Source organism: Mauremys mutica, chromosome 19 (assembly GCF_020497125.1).
Source record: "Mauremys mutica isolate MM-2020 ecotype Southern chromosome 19, ASM2049712v1, whole genome shotgun sequence".
Lineage (NCBI taxonomy): Eukaryota > Metazoa > Chordata > Testudines > Geoemydidae > Mauremys > Mauremys mutica.
In genome coordinates, this window is record NC_059090.1 from 25,731,175 (window position 1) to 25,745,876 (window position 14,702).

The 14,702-nt window shown below is 51.1% G+C and overlaps 2 protein-coding genes across 2 annotated transcripts; one reads left to right on the plus strand and one right to left on the minus strand.

Annotated features, from left to right (window-relative positions):
- Nucleotides 1-632: 632 nt before the first annotated feature.
- On the minus strand, nucleotides 633-5,268 carry TMEM199 (transmembrane protein 199). The gene is made up of 6 exons (XM_044994287.1): nucleotides 5,009-5,268; nucleotides 3,299-3,372; nucleotides 3,035-3,124; nucleotides 2,579-2,621; nucleotides 1,813-1,925; nucleotides 633-1,629 (listed from the first exon to the last, which is right to left on the minus strand). The coding sequence occupies exons 1-6, from the start codon at nucleotides 5,196-5,198 to the stop codon at nucleotides 1,534-1,536; spliced, it is 606 nt and encodes a 201-aa protein (XP_044850222.1). The 5' UTR covers nucleotides 5,199-5,268; the 3' UTR covers nucleotides 633-1,533.
- A 46-nt stretch (nucleotides 5,269-5,314) lies between these two features.
- POLDIP2 (DNA polymerase delta interacting protein 2) lies at nucleotides 5,315-13,759 on the plus strand. Its single transcript, XM_044994281.1, has 11 exons — nucleotides 5,315-5,564; nucleotides 5,668-5,749; nucleotides 6,269-6,366; nucleotides 7,247-7,343; nucleotides 7,991-8,066; nucleotides 8,746-8,853; nucleotides 9,133-9,269; nucleotides 10,255-10,281; nucleotides 10,484-10,609; nucleotides 11,637-11,716; nucleotides 13,294-13,759. The coding sequence occupies exons 1-11, from the start codon at nucleotides 5,404-5,406 to the stop codon at nucleotides 13,406-13,408; spliced, it is 1,107 nt and encodes a 368-aa protein (XP_044850216.1). The 5' UTR covers nucleotides 5,315-5,403; the 3' UTR covers nucleotides 13,409-13,759.
- The last annotated feature ends 943 nt before the right edge of the window (nucleotides 13,760-14,702 follow it).

The window sequence follows — 14,702 nt, forward strand, 5'->3', positions numbered from 1 at the left end:
CCCGTCATGGTGACTTTCAAACATGTGGGGCTGGGAAGTCACCGTGTGAGGGAGAGGAACTGCCTGCAGAGCCGCACTTACAATTTGAGGTGATTTTTAAAGGCAGGGCAGTAAACCCCAAAGATTCACCTGCAGTAGAAGCCTAGTCCCCACATGCAACAGTGGCTGTGGCAGGAGGAGCTGGGGTTAGAGGGGTCAGAGTTCAGCTTCTCCCATGACTTGTTCTTTGCCAAACACCAAGGGATTCTGGGACTTGCAGTCCAGTGATCATGGGACTTGTAAGCCGCTAACAAAGCATGCTGGGTATAAGAAGGCCCATTTTCCTCAGGCTAGGACAGGTCAGGGCTAGGGGTAGGTTTGCTGTTACGTTCTCTGCCAAGGCGGTGACCAGGGCAGGGCAGGGCAGGGCAGGTTAGGCACAGCTCACCTCTTCTCTCTACAAGGGGAAAAAGCCTTCCTGGCTCCTGAAACAGAGATAATAGATTTTGGAAAATATAAGCAGGAAAAAAAGCCATTTTGGCATCCATCACGGTGGGAACACAAGAGGCCAGAGCTCTCAGTCCGAGAAAGGGGGTGTGGGGGAGTCAAGGCCCTGCACCCCCGGCTTCCTGCGATTCACCGTGACTCTCAGCCAGCCAGTAAAACAAGGTTTATTTAGACGACAGGAACACAGTCCAAGACAGGTCTTGCCGGTACAGATAACAGGACCCACTTGTACCTAAGCTAGCGTTAATTTTTAGATCTGTGGTCAGTTTCTATTAGACCTCATCTTAACAGATAAAGAATTCCCTGCATTGGCTGCAACACCTTCTGAGTTAGGAAATTTCCTAGTATGGGAGGAACAACGTGGGATTAGGTGCCCTCATTCTCCTGGGGAGCAGCTGTCTGCATGGGGGAGAAAATGCACTGCCATGAGCACAGGGCCTGGGTCAGGCACCCACTGCTTCAGCCAAGAGCAGGCAGGGCTAATGCCCTGTACAAACTGTGCTCTACCCTACAGCAGCCCGGATAGTGCACCATGCAGGAATGTGAAGAGCATTAAAGAAACCAAGTGTAACGGCTTCTGTAGAAGCAATGGAGTAGGGGTTGCGATAAAGAGGGCAGAGACACACACAGGCTGCCCAGGTACACAGTGCAGGCATTTCACACGCAGCATCTCTGCCCTAGGAATCTGCCTTGGGGCAGGAGGAAGGTAATTCTAATGCATACAGAACCCATTTATTTTGAACAAGGGACAGCAACTTCAGAGCTAGAAGATGAGGCAGCAATAAGCCCCCCACTCCTCCCTGTGCCAGTCATGGATTTGAAACCTCCCACTGCTGCTGACTCTTCTGTTCCATGCCACAAGGTCCCCATTCAGTGCATCTGGTGATTTCAAACGTGGCAGGAATAAGGGACATGGTGTGAGGAAACTGCAGTAGGCACAGCGACCCAATGGACCAAAGCCAAACGTACCTGTGAACAAATTAATAACCCACAGGGGAGGAAAAGACCTCCAGCGTAAGGATCACAGTCTAAGTGAAAGCTGCCTGACTACAATCCTCCGAGCTCCCCTTCCATGGTCCGCACCATCACGTACAGTTCAGCCAAGCCCACCACTGAGGCCACGATCACAGCCGACAGCACACGCTGGGGGGACAAGAAGAAATAAGGGAGGTTTAAGTGACACTGCTGGAGCGTTCCAATCAGCCTCCTGTTCTCAATGGAGATGGCATTCCTGCCAGTTCCTTCCAATGTGCTCTGAACAACCCAAAGGAGGTTGAAGATGGAAAAAACAAACATGGAAACTGTGCTGTCCCAGCTCACACTCACCGCTGCCATTTCTGTGAAGATGTACTGGCTGCCCAGGTATGTGCAGGCAAATGCAGCCACCACTGTGACAATGAAGTTGAATATGGTGATGACCACGGCTTTCATGGACCTAACTGGGGATGGAAGGGAGGAAGGAGAGATGTCAGCAAAAGCATTTGCAGATAAAAGCGGTTTGTCATTAGCATGCAACGTAAGGGCTTGGGGTAAGCTATAGTACCCCTACCTGAATCTGCCAGTCCCTTCCCCATTGTTCAGATAGAAAAATACTCAAGAATAAACACACTTTGTACCTTTTGAAAAAACTTGCCTCTTTTGAAGACGCAATTTTGATTTAAAACACTAACAAATTCACCTCTGCCTGCATTGCTGGGCCCACAAACAGCAGCAGGGGGACAGCATGAGCCAGAGAGAAGCGAGCTGGAAACAAAGTTTCACTGGTCAGGCTATCTAGGTCAGAGCTGGCAGACATCTCTTCTTTAGGCACCATGGTCTCCCCTTCTGATCCAAACTCCCAACCCTGAGGCTTTTCAAAGTCCTTCAAACTCTGACACCCATATAATCATCCCCTGTAGTTATTTAATGTATAAATAGGGACCGTCCCTTATTTCAAATTAAACCCATCTAGTGAAACACAGCCTGCTAGTCAGAGAGAGGTGGGATTGCTGTCTTTGAGGATGAGTAGCTAGCAATTGATTTAATTCTCACAATTGGCTTTCTGCCTGCTGGGCATACACTGCCTGTTTCCTCCTGTGTTGAAAGAACTCACCTTGCCTTCCCAAGTCAGCCAGAGTCCCGTACCGGTTCAGTTCCTGAGAGGAGAAGAACAGGATTATAAAAACCTTATTCCACCCTAGGTGCCAATTCCCCCCAGCACGTCTCTACTTCTCCCTTCAAAGGCCTCGTGCTACATCAATCCTCACTCCCGGTGAGGGACTCTGGAGCTCAACAGTGATACTCTTGGATAGGCCAGTCGGGGTCGTGGGAAAGCAATATGAGATGCTCTCCGCACAGAACTGAGTTGCTTTTGCCTCTGAGCTTCCAAACCAAAGAGGCCAGGACCCCAAATTCATCTCTGGGCATTGCCACCAAAGAGCTGTGCTGAGTCACTTATGACTTTAACAGTTATGGTGGTTCCATAGGGTACGGTAAACTTTTATAATAGGTGGAGAACAGGCTGTCCAGATTTATTCTGATCTTGTATCTTCCCTGCCCTTCTTCAGACCTGGCAGTTGATGTTTCTTGTTATCCGCTTGTATTCCTCATTGGCTAGCTTAGCCTTTATCTTCTCCAGACGGGCCACCAGCTCTGGGTTCTAAAGATAATTAATAAACAAGAGAAACTGCAATGAGAGCTGAGGTGCCATTCATTTATTCTGTACATTTCTTGGCACATGAAAAACATCTAGTTTTAGCGTCCCTAGCTAAGAGATGGAAACAGTGTTCTAACAATAGCTGTAACTAGCATTTATCCCATGCTTGTTACATACCCTTGGAGGTTTCTCCACTTCAGGGAGATAAATCTCGCTGCCTTCCAGTAGCTCATGGAGATACACAGGAGAACCTACAACACAAAGAGTTCCTCTAAATCCTTTCCGTTCAGAAATGTAGGCAAAGCAGTGAAATGTAACATCCAGGTCATTCTCTGGATCTCTAGCTGGTCACATCAAGGATGCAACAGGGAAATGTCTCAGAGAGAGAGAGTGTGAGAGACAGAAAGAGTTTAAAAACAACAACTATTTTTAAACAAAATTGTTTTCATTAAGTTAAATAGGTTGTCAAGGAGAACAATATAAAAATCCTGATCATTCCACGTAACAGCATCCGCTTAGTGCAAGAGTACTAGAGTGAAACTAGCCAGGCTAGGTTCACAGATCCAGGATAAATAATTAGATTTGAGATCAGTTTGAGCAATGATGATGTTAACAAAGTAAGTGAGGAAATATTGTAAAGTGAGGGGTTTTATTTTGACTGTTTAACTTGAATTTTTACACTTCACAGTAGTTTTCATTCAACCAATTCTGAGAGAACACTTTTTGTGGATAAAATTAACTGTTGCTTTAAAGTACAAGCTTTGTAGAGTCTATCATCTGAGATAGATCCCCAAACAGTTTAGAGGAGTTAGAGATAAATACTATGCACTTATCTAACATCTACCAGCTGAAGATTTCAATGCGCTTTAAAAACAATAACTTAGGCCACCAAATACCCTGTGAAGTCAGTATTATCCTCATTTTACAGATGAGGAAACTAAGGGATCGACGTTAAGTGATTGTCCCAAAGTGGGAGACCCATGAAAAAAAAAAACAATTTGTGCCTTAAATTCTAAATCCTGTGTCTTAATTATACAGCCATCCTTCCTGCAACAGGGAAGAAAACATGTCAGAGGTATAAACATAATGAGGAGGCTGAGATACAAAAAGGGGGCTCTGGAGGCAGGAGTTAGAGAGAAGTCAGCACCAGTGCTGGCCACACTGTCTGAAGGGGCAGAGGTCGATGGTTCTAGACAAGAGAGGGGAGTCCCTTAGTACAGGTGACTCAAAATCCATGGAGGTTTTTATAGACAAGAATGGAAGGCTCCAGTTCCAAGTTGCCTGAGGTAACAGGGTGCAGTCTGAAGATAGTACAATGTGGCCATGCCTCTCTGCAGATGCAAGAAAGAGAGCAGCAGCATTTTGCTGGAGAGCTGGGACATGGGGAGACCACAGAGAAGCAAGGAATAACAGAGGTGACAGGAACCAGGAGAAGATTTCAGCCGAGGCAGATCAAGGCTGTGGCACTCGCAGAAGATGGAAGTCAGTTTTACGGTCCCATTACTGGAGGGGGCAGTAGGTATTTTGGGGACCCTGGATGTTATTTAAAAAACACACAACCTTCCAGGATTCCAGCGGCTTTTTAAACCCCTAGAAAATCTTAGATTTTAAGAGTTTGCAAAAGCAAAGTTTGGCTGCGGTGTCAGTATGTTGTGTGGATTGATAATTTATATAAAGGGTGAAGCTGCCGATCTGCTGCTGTTCCGCCGCTTAGCAGCGGGTAACTTTGTGCATGTTTTGGTTTTGCCGACAATAATCTGGGGCCCCTAGAAGATCTGTGGGGGAAGTGAGAGTCCCCCTCGTGCCCCCCAGCTGCAGGGGCCGGAAATGAGCGCGGCGGACGCTCAGCCTCAGGCCAGGGCTCCGGCCGGCCGGCGCCTCTCTCACCTGCCTGGCGCAGGGCGCCCTGCAGCTTCCGGAGCAGGCTGAAGGGGACGAGGGGGCCGCGCCCGGCGGCCGGGGCCCCCAGAGCGGCCTCCAGCTCCGCCCGCAGCTCGCGGGGAAGCCGCCCGAGCTCCCCGCTGGCGGAGGCCGCCGCCCGCACCAGCCGCTCCCCCGCCACCATGGAGGACGCCATCTTGGACAGGACGGGGGGTCACATGATCACAGGCCCGTTACCAAGGCCTCTCCGATCAACCATAGAGGCACCCCCGCGCCGCGCGCAAAGGGCGCTGGGAAGGCGGGGGGTGCGGCCGCGCGGTGCATTGTGGACCGGTGGTGGTGTCAGAGCTAGGCCCTTCCGTTGTCCCCGGCTCGGCCGGGCTCGGGGGCTGGCGGGCGGGATGTCGGGCTGCGCGGCGCGGCGCTACCTGGCGGCGGCTCTGAGCAGGTGCCGGGTCCGGGCCCTGCCGCTCAGGGAGGCCCCGAGCCGCGGCCTCCGGGCGCTGTGTGCGGGGGGGCCCGGGGGCTGGCAGCTGCCCGCGCGCCGCCACCTCTCGTCCCGGTGAGGCGGGGGCCGGGCGGGCGGGCGGGGCGTGGGGGGCCCCGGAGCCGCGCCCGGCCCGGCCCGGCCCGGCCTGAGCTCGCTGTGCGCTTTCTCCCGCCAGGAACCGGGCTGAGGGCAAAGTGCTGGAGACGGTGGGAGTGTTCGAGGCGCCGAAGCCGCAGGGCAAGTACGAGACGGGCCAGGTAGGTGCCCCGGGGCGGCCGCGGGGCCCGGCCGGTGAAACGGCCCTTAGCGCTGCCCGCTCCCAGGCCTCGTCCCGTCCGGCAGCAGGAACCTGCTCCCGCTGCGCTGAGCCTCGCCTCACAGATCTGGGTCCTTCCCTGGCTGGCCTCACGCCACCCGGCCCGCAGTCCCGCCCGCGGTCTGACATCTCCGGCCTGCTTCGCTGGCAACTGAAACGTCACGTGGCCGAAGCTGCCTTCCCAGATCTCTCTCAGCCGAGCCTTCTCCATTCCCAGCACTCTCCTCCTCTGTCAGCAGATCCAGAACCTGGAGCATGTCTTAGATCCTTTCTTCTCCCCTGCCCCATCAACTCCCGTTCCGCCCAAACCTTGCCATTTCTCCCTGCATAGTAACAATACAGTGCTGCTGCTTTAGAAGTGTGAGGTTGTTACCTTTTTTATTTTATTTTATGTTGTTATGCCTTTTAATCTTTTGGCTGTGATTTGCACAGGACAGAAGTTTATGATTCCCCTTTTCAGCTGTTTCTTCACAGTGTATTTGGCTACCGAGGAATAGTCCTGTTTCCCTGGCAAGCCAGGTTGTATGATCGGGATGTTGCTTCTCCTGTTCCGGAAAAGTAAGGATTTACATTTGTTCATTTGCTCCCATGCTCTTTAAGCCTTTTACTCTTCTTCCTGGTCAGGGTCACTGAGGTTTTAGGAAAGACTGAGGCAAAGCCTCAGGTGACTTGTGTGTGAGCACCAAACTGGGAGAGATCGGCTCATAATAAGAGAAACTATTTTGGTATTAATTTAGATTAAGTTAAAAGGTGGGAGGAAGGTTTTCGGGAATGGTGTGTGTGCTTTAGAAAACAAGTGGGTGGTGGAATTGCATGTTAATGAAAGAAATTCCTGTGGATTTAGGTGTAGGTTGCTGTATAAGTCCCTAGTGATTTGACCTGGTCGGCCTTGGCTCCAGTCTTGGCAAGCTAGGTTCAGTTCAGCTTTCTCAGAGATGGTGAAGGCTTTTCTTTCACCTTCCACTCCATGCAGCTGATGAACCCAACGTGAGTCTTGTGGGACATGGGTAGGACTGAGGAGTGAACACATTGAAAATAAGGGCGGAGTGAAAGCATTAACCCAGATAGGAAGCCTGACTGAATAGCCAGACACTCCTCAGTCTCTGTAAATGGCTGCATCATGCCACTGACATGGATATCTTTTTGGCATCTCCCACACATACAGCAGTACATGATGTGTGGTGTGAATCTCACATTGACTGAAATGGAGTGACTGGAGATCCTGCAGTATGTTCAGAACCCCCTTTTCCTTTAAGAATGAACTTGTTGCTGGTAGCAACTGTTTGTACTTTATCCACAATATCAGAGATGCAACCTGATGTATGACCAAACTTATTCCTGCTCTATGTATCACTTGCTGCTGGCGGGTGTAGTCACATCTGTAGGGTGTAGGCTAGTGAAGGGACTTCTTGTGCTCAGAATTTGTCTTTCTGTTTAGGAGTGAGAGTGCAGCAGGGCATGGATCCAAAGAAGTCAAAGGCAAAACTCACACCTACTATCAGGTGCTAATAGATGCTCGGGATTGCCCACATATAGTAAGTCTCTGATAACCTTGTTCTTGACACCTCTGTTAATTCCTTAGATGCAGACAGCAGCTGTAATGAAAGGCTGGGAGGGTGCTGTTAATGTTGTTCCTCTATGGTGGGATGTTTGGAACAGGGGTGACTGACTGGTTCTGTTTTACCAGGTCATCATTCTGCTAAGAAAGATCATCAGAAATGTTTAACCTTTACTCTTCTGAGTAGGTCAGATTTCTTCTGCCTAGGTTAAAAGCGACAAAGAGTCCCGTGGCACCTTATAGACTAACAGACGTATTGGAGCATGAGCTTTCGTGGGTGCGTCTGACGAAGTGGGTATTCACCCACGAAAGCTTATGCTCCAATACGTCTGTTAGTCTATAAGGTGCCACAGGACTATTAGTCTGGATCTGTAAAAAGCGACAAACACGGCTACCCCTCTGATACTTGATAGGTTAGGTAAAGGCAATAGGAAGCAACAACATCTTCTTTTTAGTTGGTGTTTGGATTGTGATTTTTCTCTAGGAGATTAAAACAAGAGAAATGTTTGTTCTGAGCTGAACTGGTTAAATGAAAGAAATGTACAACCTTGAGAGAAGAAGAATAAAACTGCTGTTGGCCCACAGTATTGTCCATTCGAAGTGCTAAATCCCCTTTATTTTCAGTCTCAGAGGTCACAGACGGAAGCAGTGACGTTCCTGGCGAATCATGACGACAGTCGAGCTCTCTATGCCATACCAGGTGAGTAAATAGCTGCTCTTAAGGTTTCTGGAGAGTGCAGATTCTCATGAGATCAGGCTAGGAGGACCGTGAGAGGTGCCATCGCTAGTGTAGGCTAGTAACAACAGTACATAGATCTACCCCCGATGCCTTGTCCTAGGCCTCTTGGAGAACAGTCGAGTGACTGACGTGCACAGCACTGTGAAGAAGTGTGTTCAACTGGAGTCAGTGGCTAGGCGAGTGAGGGAGTCTTGACTGTTGCTCAGATACTTTGAGCTGTTGACCCCAAACTCCGCTCTCTCTACTTAGCAGTAGATCTACTCAGATCCTACAGCCTGCATTCCTTTCACCTCCTTTATTTCTAGGGCTGCTGGATCTGTTTCTCCTTCTGTTGTGTTCCCTATCTGAAGTCCTTGTGTGATAGTCTAATCACTTCTGCAGCCGCTAGTGGCTCAAGAAGAGAATTGGCTTTATGTGCGGAGAAGTATGTATGCATTTTGAAGAAGATAGTAAAGTGAGACGTGAAGAATTATTGCCAGGGAGTGTCCTGTAGGTTGAGGATAGTTTTGCTAGTTTAGATGTCCTCTGCCAGGCCCTTTCTTTCCTGCTCATTAGTGTAATGTCTTGCCCTAATAAGATGCCTCCTGTGAATCTCCCTTTGCTGATGGCAGTTAATGGCTGATGTGGGCTTCTTCTCTAGGTCTAGACTACGTAAGCCATGAAGACATCCTTCCCTACAGCTCCACCGACCAGGTGCCAATCCAGCACGAGCTCTTTGAGAGGTTTCTTATGTACGACCAGACGAAAGGTAACTGCATGCCCCTGGAGCCTTGCCCTAGAGAGAGCCTCTACAGAGCCATGTGCTCCTATAAGGCACTTTCATAAGGAAAGACAGGCATCTGCAGCTCGTTGTCTTAGTTGCAGTGCATTACCCGTGCTGGGGTGAGTGAGAGGCTTTGTTCTAGCAGAAGCATCCTTAGACAGACCTCTGTAACCATGTAAAAGCTGCCGCTCTGTCTGAGAAGTGGGAGTTCAGGAGCTTATGTATAGCCACTTGGATAAACTGTCATCTTTCCACTCCCTGCAGTTCCGCCTTTTGTAGCAAGGGACACGCTGTGTGCGTGGCAGGAGAAGAATCATCCCTGGTTAGAGCTGTCTGATGTGCACCGAGAAACCACCGAGAATATCCGAGTCACTGTCATCCCCTTCTACATGGGCATGAGGGTAGGTCTGGGTCTTACCTAGCGTGGCCACCATTGTTACTCTCCTCACCCCATCCTTTCTATGGGCCAGTGCAGATAGTGCCGAGTCCTGCTGCAGCATCTCACTTTCGTCCTGTGACCTGGCTTCTTGTTCTACTTGCATCCTCACGTATCATTATCCCCAGTGGTTGTGAACATGGAAACAGGGGACAGAATGGTTATGGGAACATCCCCATCTCAGCCCCTGCTAGTTGTTAGCTGAGTTCTGTGGAAGGCCTTGGGCTGCTCTGTGGGAGAGGTGCTACTAAAGGGCAGGTGAGAATTTTCACAATGCCTGGATCATTAACACTCCCTGCTGCTAGTGTTGGATGTAAAATGGCACCAGCACAATCTGGACTGCAGTGAGTTACACTTGCAGTCCCCCACTGCCTCCCGGGGTTTGGCACTCACTGCTTTGCCTTCTCCCTGGGGCTGAGGAGTTCCCTGGTTAAAGCTTTCTGGATTCAGCTGACACCCTGTGCTTCCCACCTCGGGGTTCAGCCTGTGTATTAGCCAGCTGTCTCCTGGGGTGGAGAGCTGGGGATTTACACATACAGGTCAGTTTCAAAATAAACAGTGCCTCTAGGACCAGTAGGATTGTAAGGCAGCCTTGGACCACAACACGGGCAGGCCCCGATGGAAGCTAAGCTGCTGGAGAGCCAAACTGGTATGTATCCTGTCTGCTAAGCAACAGCATGTGGAGTTGGGCATCCTCGAACAGCACAGGGGGTATAATTAACAGGGTCAGTTCTCCAGTCACTGGTGGATCCCTGGAGCTCTTCTGTCACAGTTACATAGCTGCCCAGGCCAGTGCTACCCTGGGAATGAGGGACTAACTCATGGTGAATTTGGAGAGTGTCTCAGTCTGCGCTGCCCAGTCAGCGTGCTGCATGCTTGTGCTGATCACTGAAGGGGAATTGGCGCTGAGCTGAAGGGCAGCTATTAAACTAGTTTCTTTCTCTTGACAGGAAGCCCAGAATTCCCACGTTTATTGGGTAAGTGCCTTGTGCTCCTGTAAAACAGCCTGAGGAGGAGGAGGGCCTTTCTTTGCTGTGAGGTGCTGGAAGCCCCACCATGGCTATGGACAGATTTATCACGATGGGCTCTGAGGGAGGGTGGCATCAGCAAGTGGACCTGATACCTGGCCTATTGGCGGCTGGCTCCAGCTCCTGACGATTTTGTCTCTTGCCTCTCTAGTGGCGTTACTGTATCCGCTTGGAGAACCTTGACAATGAGGTGGTACAACTGCGAGAACGGCACTGGAGGATATTTAGTTTGTCTGGCACCCTGGAAACTGTCCGGGGCCGAGGAGTTGTGGGAAGGGTAAGTATTGCCTGGTATCTGTCCTCAGACATAGCCTCCATTTGGGGCACTCGCCCTGGGTTGATTTATCATTATGCGGCTTAATGGGCACTTCCAGTGACTGCAGAAAGTGTGCGCTGTGGGAGTCATGTGCACAGTTCCTTGCAGATTCTGTTACTCCTGAGGAGATTCTGCACCAAAAAATTCTGCGCACAATATTTTAAACTTCTGCAAATTTTATTTCTCAATAAATAAATGTGGCTCCAGCATGGCAGTGGGGAGCACAATCCACTGGCTGCATTGAGGTGGGAGATCACCCTGAAGCCTCCACCACTAGTTCCAGCATCTATGCCTTACTCCCACAATCCCCTTCCCCTGCCCCCATTCCTTCCCCACTACCTCTTCTCCTTACCCCTCCGTCCCATCCCTCATTTCTCCGCTGCGCCTTGCCCAGCCCTACCGTGGGTTGCACAGGACGGGAGCTCCACTGGCGCTAGGACCCAGGAGGCGGCATTCAGCTGCAGAGTCAGCAGAGCTGCAGCCCCCTTCAGCTAGGCAGCTCTGCGCTTGCAGAAATGGTGGGGACAGGGGCACGTAACCCTGTGTGCTCGCCTGTTTGGGGGCAGTTCCCCCCAAACTGCACCAATGGTAGTTCCCCCTCCCCCGCACACCCTCCCTTTGGTTCCCTGCTGTTTTCTGCCTGCCCGGGGGCTGGGCTTTATGCAGGCACGCAGTCCTGCAGAATTACCCCAGGAAGGAGCCCAGCAGAAAGTGCAAGTCTCCTCAGCAGAGGGTTGTTCTAGTTCACTCAGTCCCCCAATCATCTGACTATGGGGGGAACTGAAATAGGGTGTCATGCTGCTGCTACTTATTAGGTGTGGCCTTTATTATGGGGGTGGTGATGGCAAGAGGAGGAACAATTGCTAAGCAGCCTTTTGAAGCCTGAGGAGCTCTGCTGATTTTGTTGCAAAGCAAATCTGCCAATGGCTGGCTGTGGAGAAATCTAAGGGGAGCTGACTGATACAGTGGGGTCTCTTTGTGTCCTCAGGAGCCAGTCTTATCCAAAGAGCAGCCAGCATTTCAATACAGCAGCCATGTCTCCCTGCAGGCATCCAGTGGTCACATGTGGTAAGAACCATTCACTGTTGTGGTAGCGCAGAGACCTCAGTTGGAGATTAGGACCCCCGAGACAGTCTGTGTCCCAGAGAGCTCACAGTCTGGGGTTCTGACAGGACTCAACTGCTGGTGGGTGTGGATGAGGCAACTGAAGGTGGCTGCACGTTTGCATAAACCAGGCTGTAGTGATAGTTCCAGGAACCCCTGCTGTCCACGAGCCCTGGCAGAGGCTCTTAGCTGGTTCCTCCTTCTCCCCCAGTTTCTCCCTTGTGACGGAGCTGGGCCCTTTCCAAATTATCTGCTTATATGCTCAGCTCCCCAGCATGTTCCCTCTTGAGTCCCAGAGGCAGGGTGGTATTGGCTCTTGTGCCCTGGAGCCTTCCTTTAGCAGAACCCACTGGAGGAAATGCTAGTGAAGTGCAGTCACATTCTCCCAGAGTGAGTCTGAAATTCAGTGTCCAAAGGCCTGATGCTTGGGATTGTTCCTGGCTTACGCAGTCCCATGTACTTCATCACCATTGAAAACTAACCACTCGTTCATTAAATCCCTAACTGTGCACGTTAGGGGCTGAGCATCCACATCACATCAGGAGAGGTGTCACATGACACCTCTCTTCCCCACCTTTACGCGTACCTTTCTCAGAAGCTGGGGGCTGCTTTGCAGACACTTGTATCTGAGCTGGAATTACTACAGCAGATCTGCCCCTTCAGGCTGAGCTCTTGTTAAGTCAGGCTTTCACCTTGCCTGGTTGGGTGTTCCTGACTAGTTGAATGAAAGGTCCCCTGGGAGCAGAATGCAGCTCGTTGTAGTGTTCTCCCTCCCCAAAGTCTGAAAGGAAAGCCAGGCGCCAGAGCTAGGAAGCCATTGCAGTAGTGGGGAGAGGAAGGGGCTGGAATCCCCGAATCACCAAGCCACATCACTTCCTTTCTAGTAGATGGTCGTCTCAGGTGATGAAGAATCTGACTCCGAGCTATTATTTTATCTATCAAGACCTCTCCCTGTTAGCTCACATCCTGCATCACACAAGGCAGTTTGTTTTCCTGAGGCAGTGGGAGACCTGCTGGGGAGTTGACTTGTCTTACCTGTGTATGGAAATGTGTGTTCAGTGCTTAATCTTCCCCTTGGAAATTGTGAGGCAGAAACTTCAGCCTCCAAACTGCCTATGATGGGCCTTTAAGGACTGATCCCAGGTTGCTGAGCCATTGGGGCTTCTGCTGGTAAACAAGAATGTGAATTTGACCTATTTGCAAACTAAACTCAGATGGCCTAACTTAGCCTGTGTCCGGCCTGGATTGAGGAGAATATTGTCCGAGCTATCTGGGGGTGGCTTTAGGCATCTTTTCCTCCCCATGGGGTGCCTTGTACTACAGCCTGGCCTGCTCTGTGTTGGGCTCACCGCCCTGCCATAAGTCAGTCACATGGCTGGTGATGCTTTCCTGCCAGCACCTGCCTTTGCAGGATCCTCCCACCAGCAACGGCAGAATGCAGAAGGGTTGATGCCTCCCCCAGGAGTTGCCATTCCATTGCTGCACTGTGCGGGGCGTGGTGATGCAGTGGTCTCAGTCTGGTCTCTGACTTTATTTTGCAGGGGTACTTTTCGGTTTGAGAGGCCTGATGGCTCCCACTTTGATGTCCGAATCCCACCCTTCTCATTGGAAAGCAACAAAGATGAGAAGACGCCTCCCTCTGGCCTTCACTGGTAGAGCAGTCTAAGCACAGTACCCCAGGAGAACAGTCGTGCACTGCAGACCTCTGCTTCCCACCCTGCTGCAGCCAGGGAGATGAAACTTTTCAATATTTTAAACCATTTTGTTTTAACCATTGCTAAAGGGGAGTTTTTGAACGTTAACACTGGCTCTTTCAGGCTGCTTGTAAGCGTCATAAGCTGTATTAGTGGATCCTTTCTTCCCCCTGGCACTGGCTGGTGCCCGAGCTCAGGGGGGTTAGGACTGTGCTGCTGTGAAGATGGGCCCACTCAGCAGGGCTGGGCCCTTTCCAAATGTGTTTGAATTCTCTGGGACGTGAGGTTTCTCTTTAATAAACTGGCCCCTCTAGTTGTAGCCTATCTTCCTTTGTGCGCCAAGGCGTTGGTCTCACGGCCAGCTTGCCCCAGGCTGTGCAAAGCTCCGTCAGCCCAAGCATCTGTGCCCGAGGTGTGAGCTGGCTGTGCCATGTCAGTAAGGCGCTGCCAGCCCTAGAATGCAAACGCTTCATTGGGTTTAACAAATGCTGCTGGAGAAGCCTGGTAGCCAGTGTGTGGAGTGCACCATTTGGCACTGTGCTGCTTGCCAGGCTGTGCCCTGAATTGCTGCCAAGCCCCTGCTCTAACCAAATAGGTGCAAAGGGTGAACAGCATTGAGTGTGGGCCCGCGCAGAGCACATTGTGCTCTGAGACGGCAGCAGCAGTCATTGTGGTCAGCACAGCTGAGTTAAAGGTCACTAGGAAGGCGCCCCTCCTCCTCTGCAGGCCACACACTCTACCTAGCTTTGAAAATGTGCAGCTCAGTGGCTGCTGCAGACAGCCCCTTCCCTGCAGAGTTGTGACACTGGTGGTGCCCTGGTTTCTGTCCTGCATTAGCAACTCCTGCTTGGACAGGAAAGTTCCCCTCTGGGAGTTAGTGGAAGGTAGAAACTGGTCTGTAGCCTGGCTACCCTGAGGAGGTGCCTTACAGGCAGTACAGAAAGGTCAAGGCCTGGGTCAGAGCTTTATTCCCCAGTGTGTGGGCTTGGAATGGGGTGTGCTATGACTCCCCAGGCTGCACAGCTGAGCAAACCAGGGGCTGCTTCTAATTCAGGTTGAATGTAGGTGGGTGTGCTCTCTTTGCTGGTGCTTGAGTATAGCAGTGGGGGTCCCTTTTGCATGTGAAGGTCCCACACCTCCCCAGAAGCCAGAGGTTGTCTTTCTGCATGTTGGGAGTGGAGTCTGAACAGCTCTGAGATCCTGGGGATGGACCTGCAGGAGTCTGGGGTACAGTGAAGGCTTCTGATGTGACACCG

Coding starts and splice junctions, on each gene's coding strand:
- TMEM199 (XM_044994287.1), bottom strand. CDS start 5,198: ATGGCGTCCTCCATGGTGGCGGGGGAGCGGCTGGTGCGGGCGGCGGCC. Junction 3,373..5,008: donor GGGCGCCCTGCGCCAGGCAG/GTGAGAGAGGCG, acceptor TTTGTGTTGTAG/GTTCTCCTGTGTATCTCCAT. Junction 2,622..3,034: donor CAAGAAACATCAACTGCCAG/GTCTGAAGAAGG, acceptor TTCTCCTCTCAG/GAACTGAACCGGTACGGGAC.
- POLDIP2 (XM_044994281.1), top strand. CDS start 5,404: ATGTCGGGCTGCGCGGCGCGGCGCTACCTGGCGGCGGCTCTGAGCAGG. Junction 6,367..7,246: donor GCTTCTCCTGTTCCGGAAAA/GTAAGGATTTAC, acceptor CTTTCTGTTTAG/GAGTGAGAGTGCAGCAGGGC. Junction 8,067..8,745: donor AGCTCTCTATGCCATACCAG/GTGAGTAAATAG, acceptor CTTCTTCTCTAG/GTCTAGACTACGTAAGCCAT.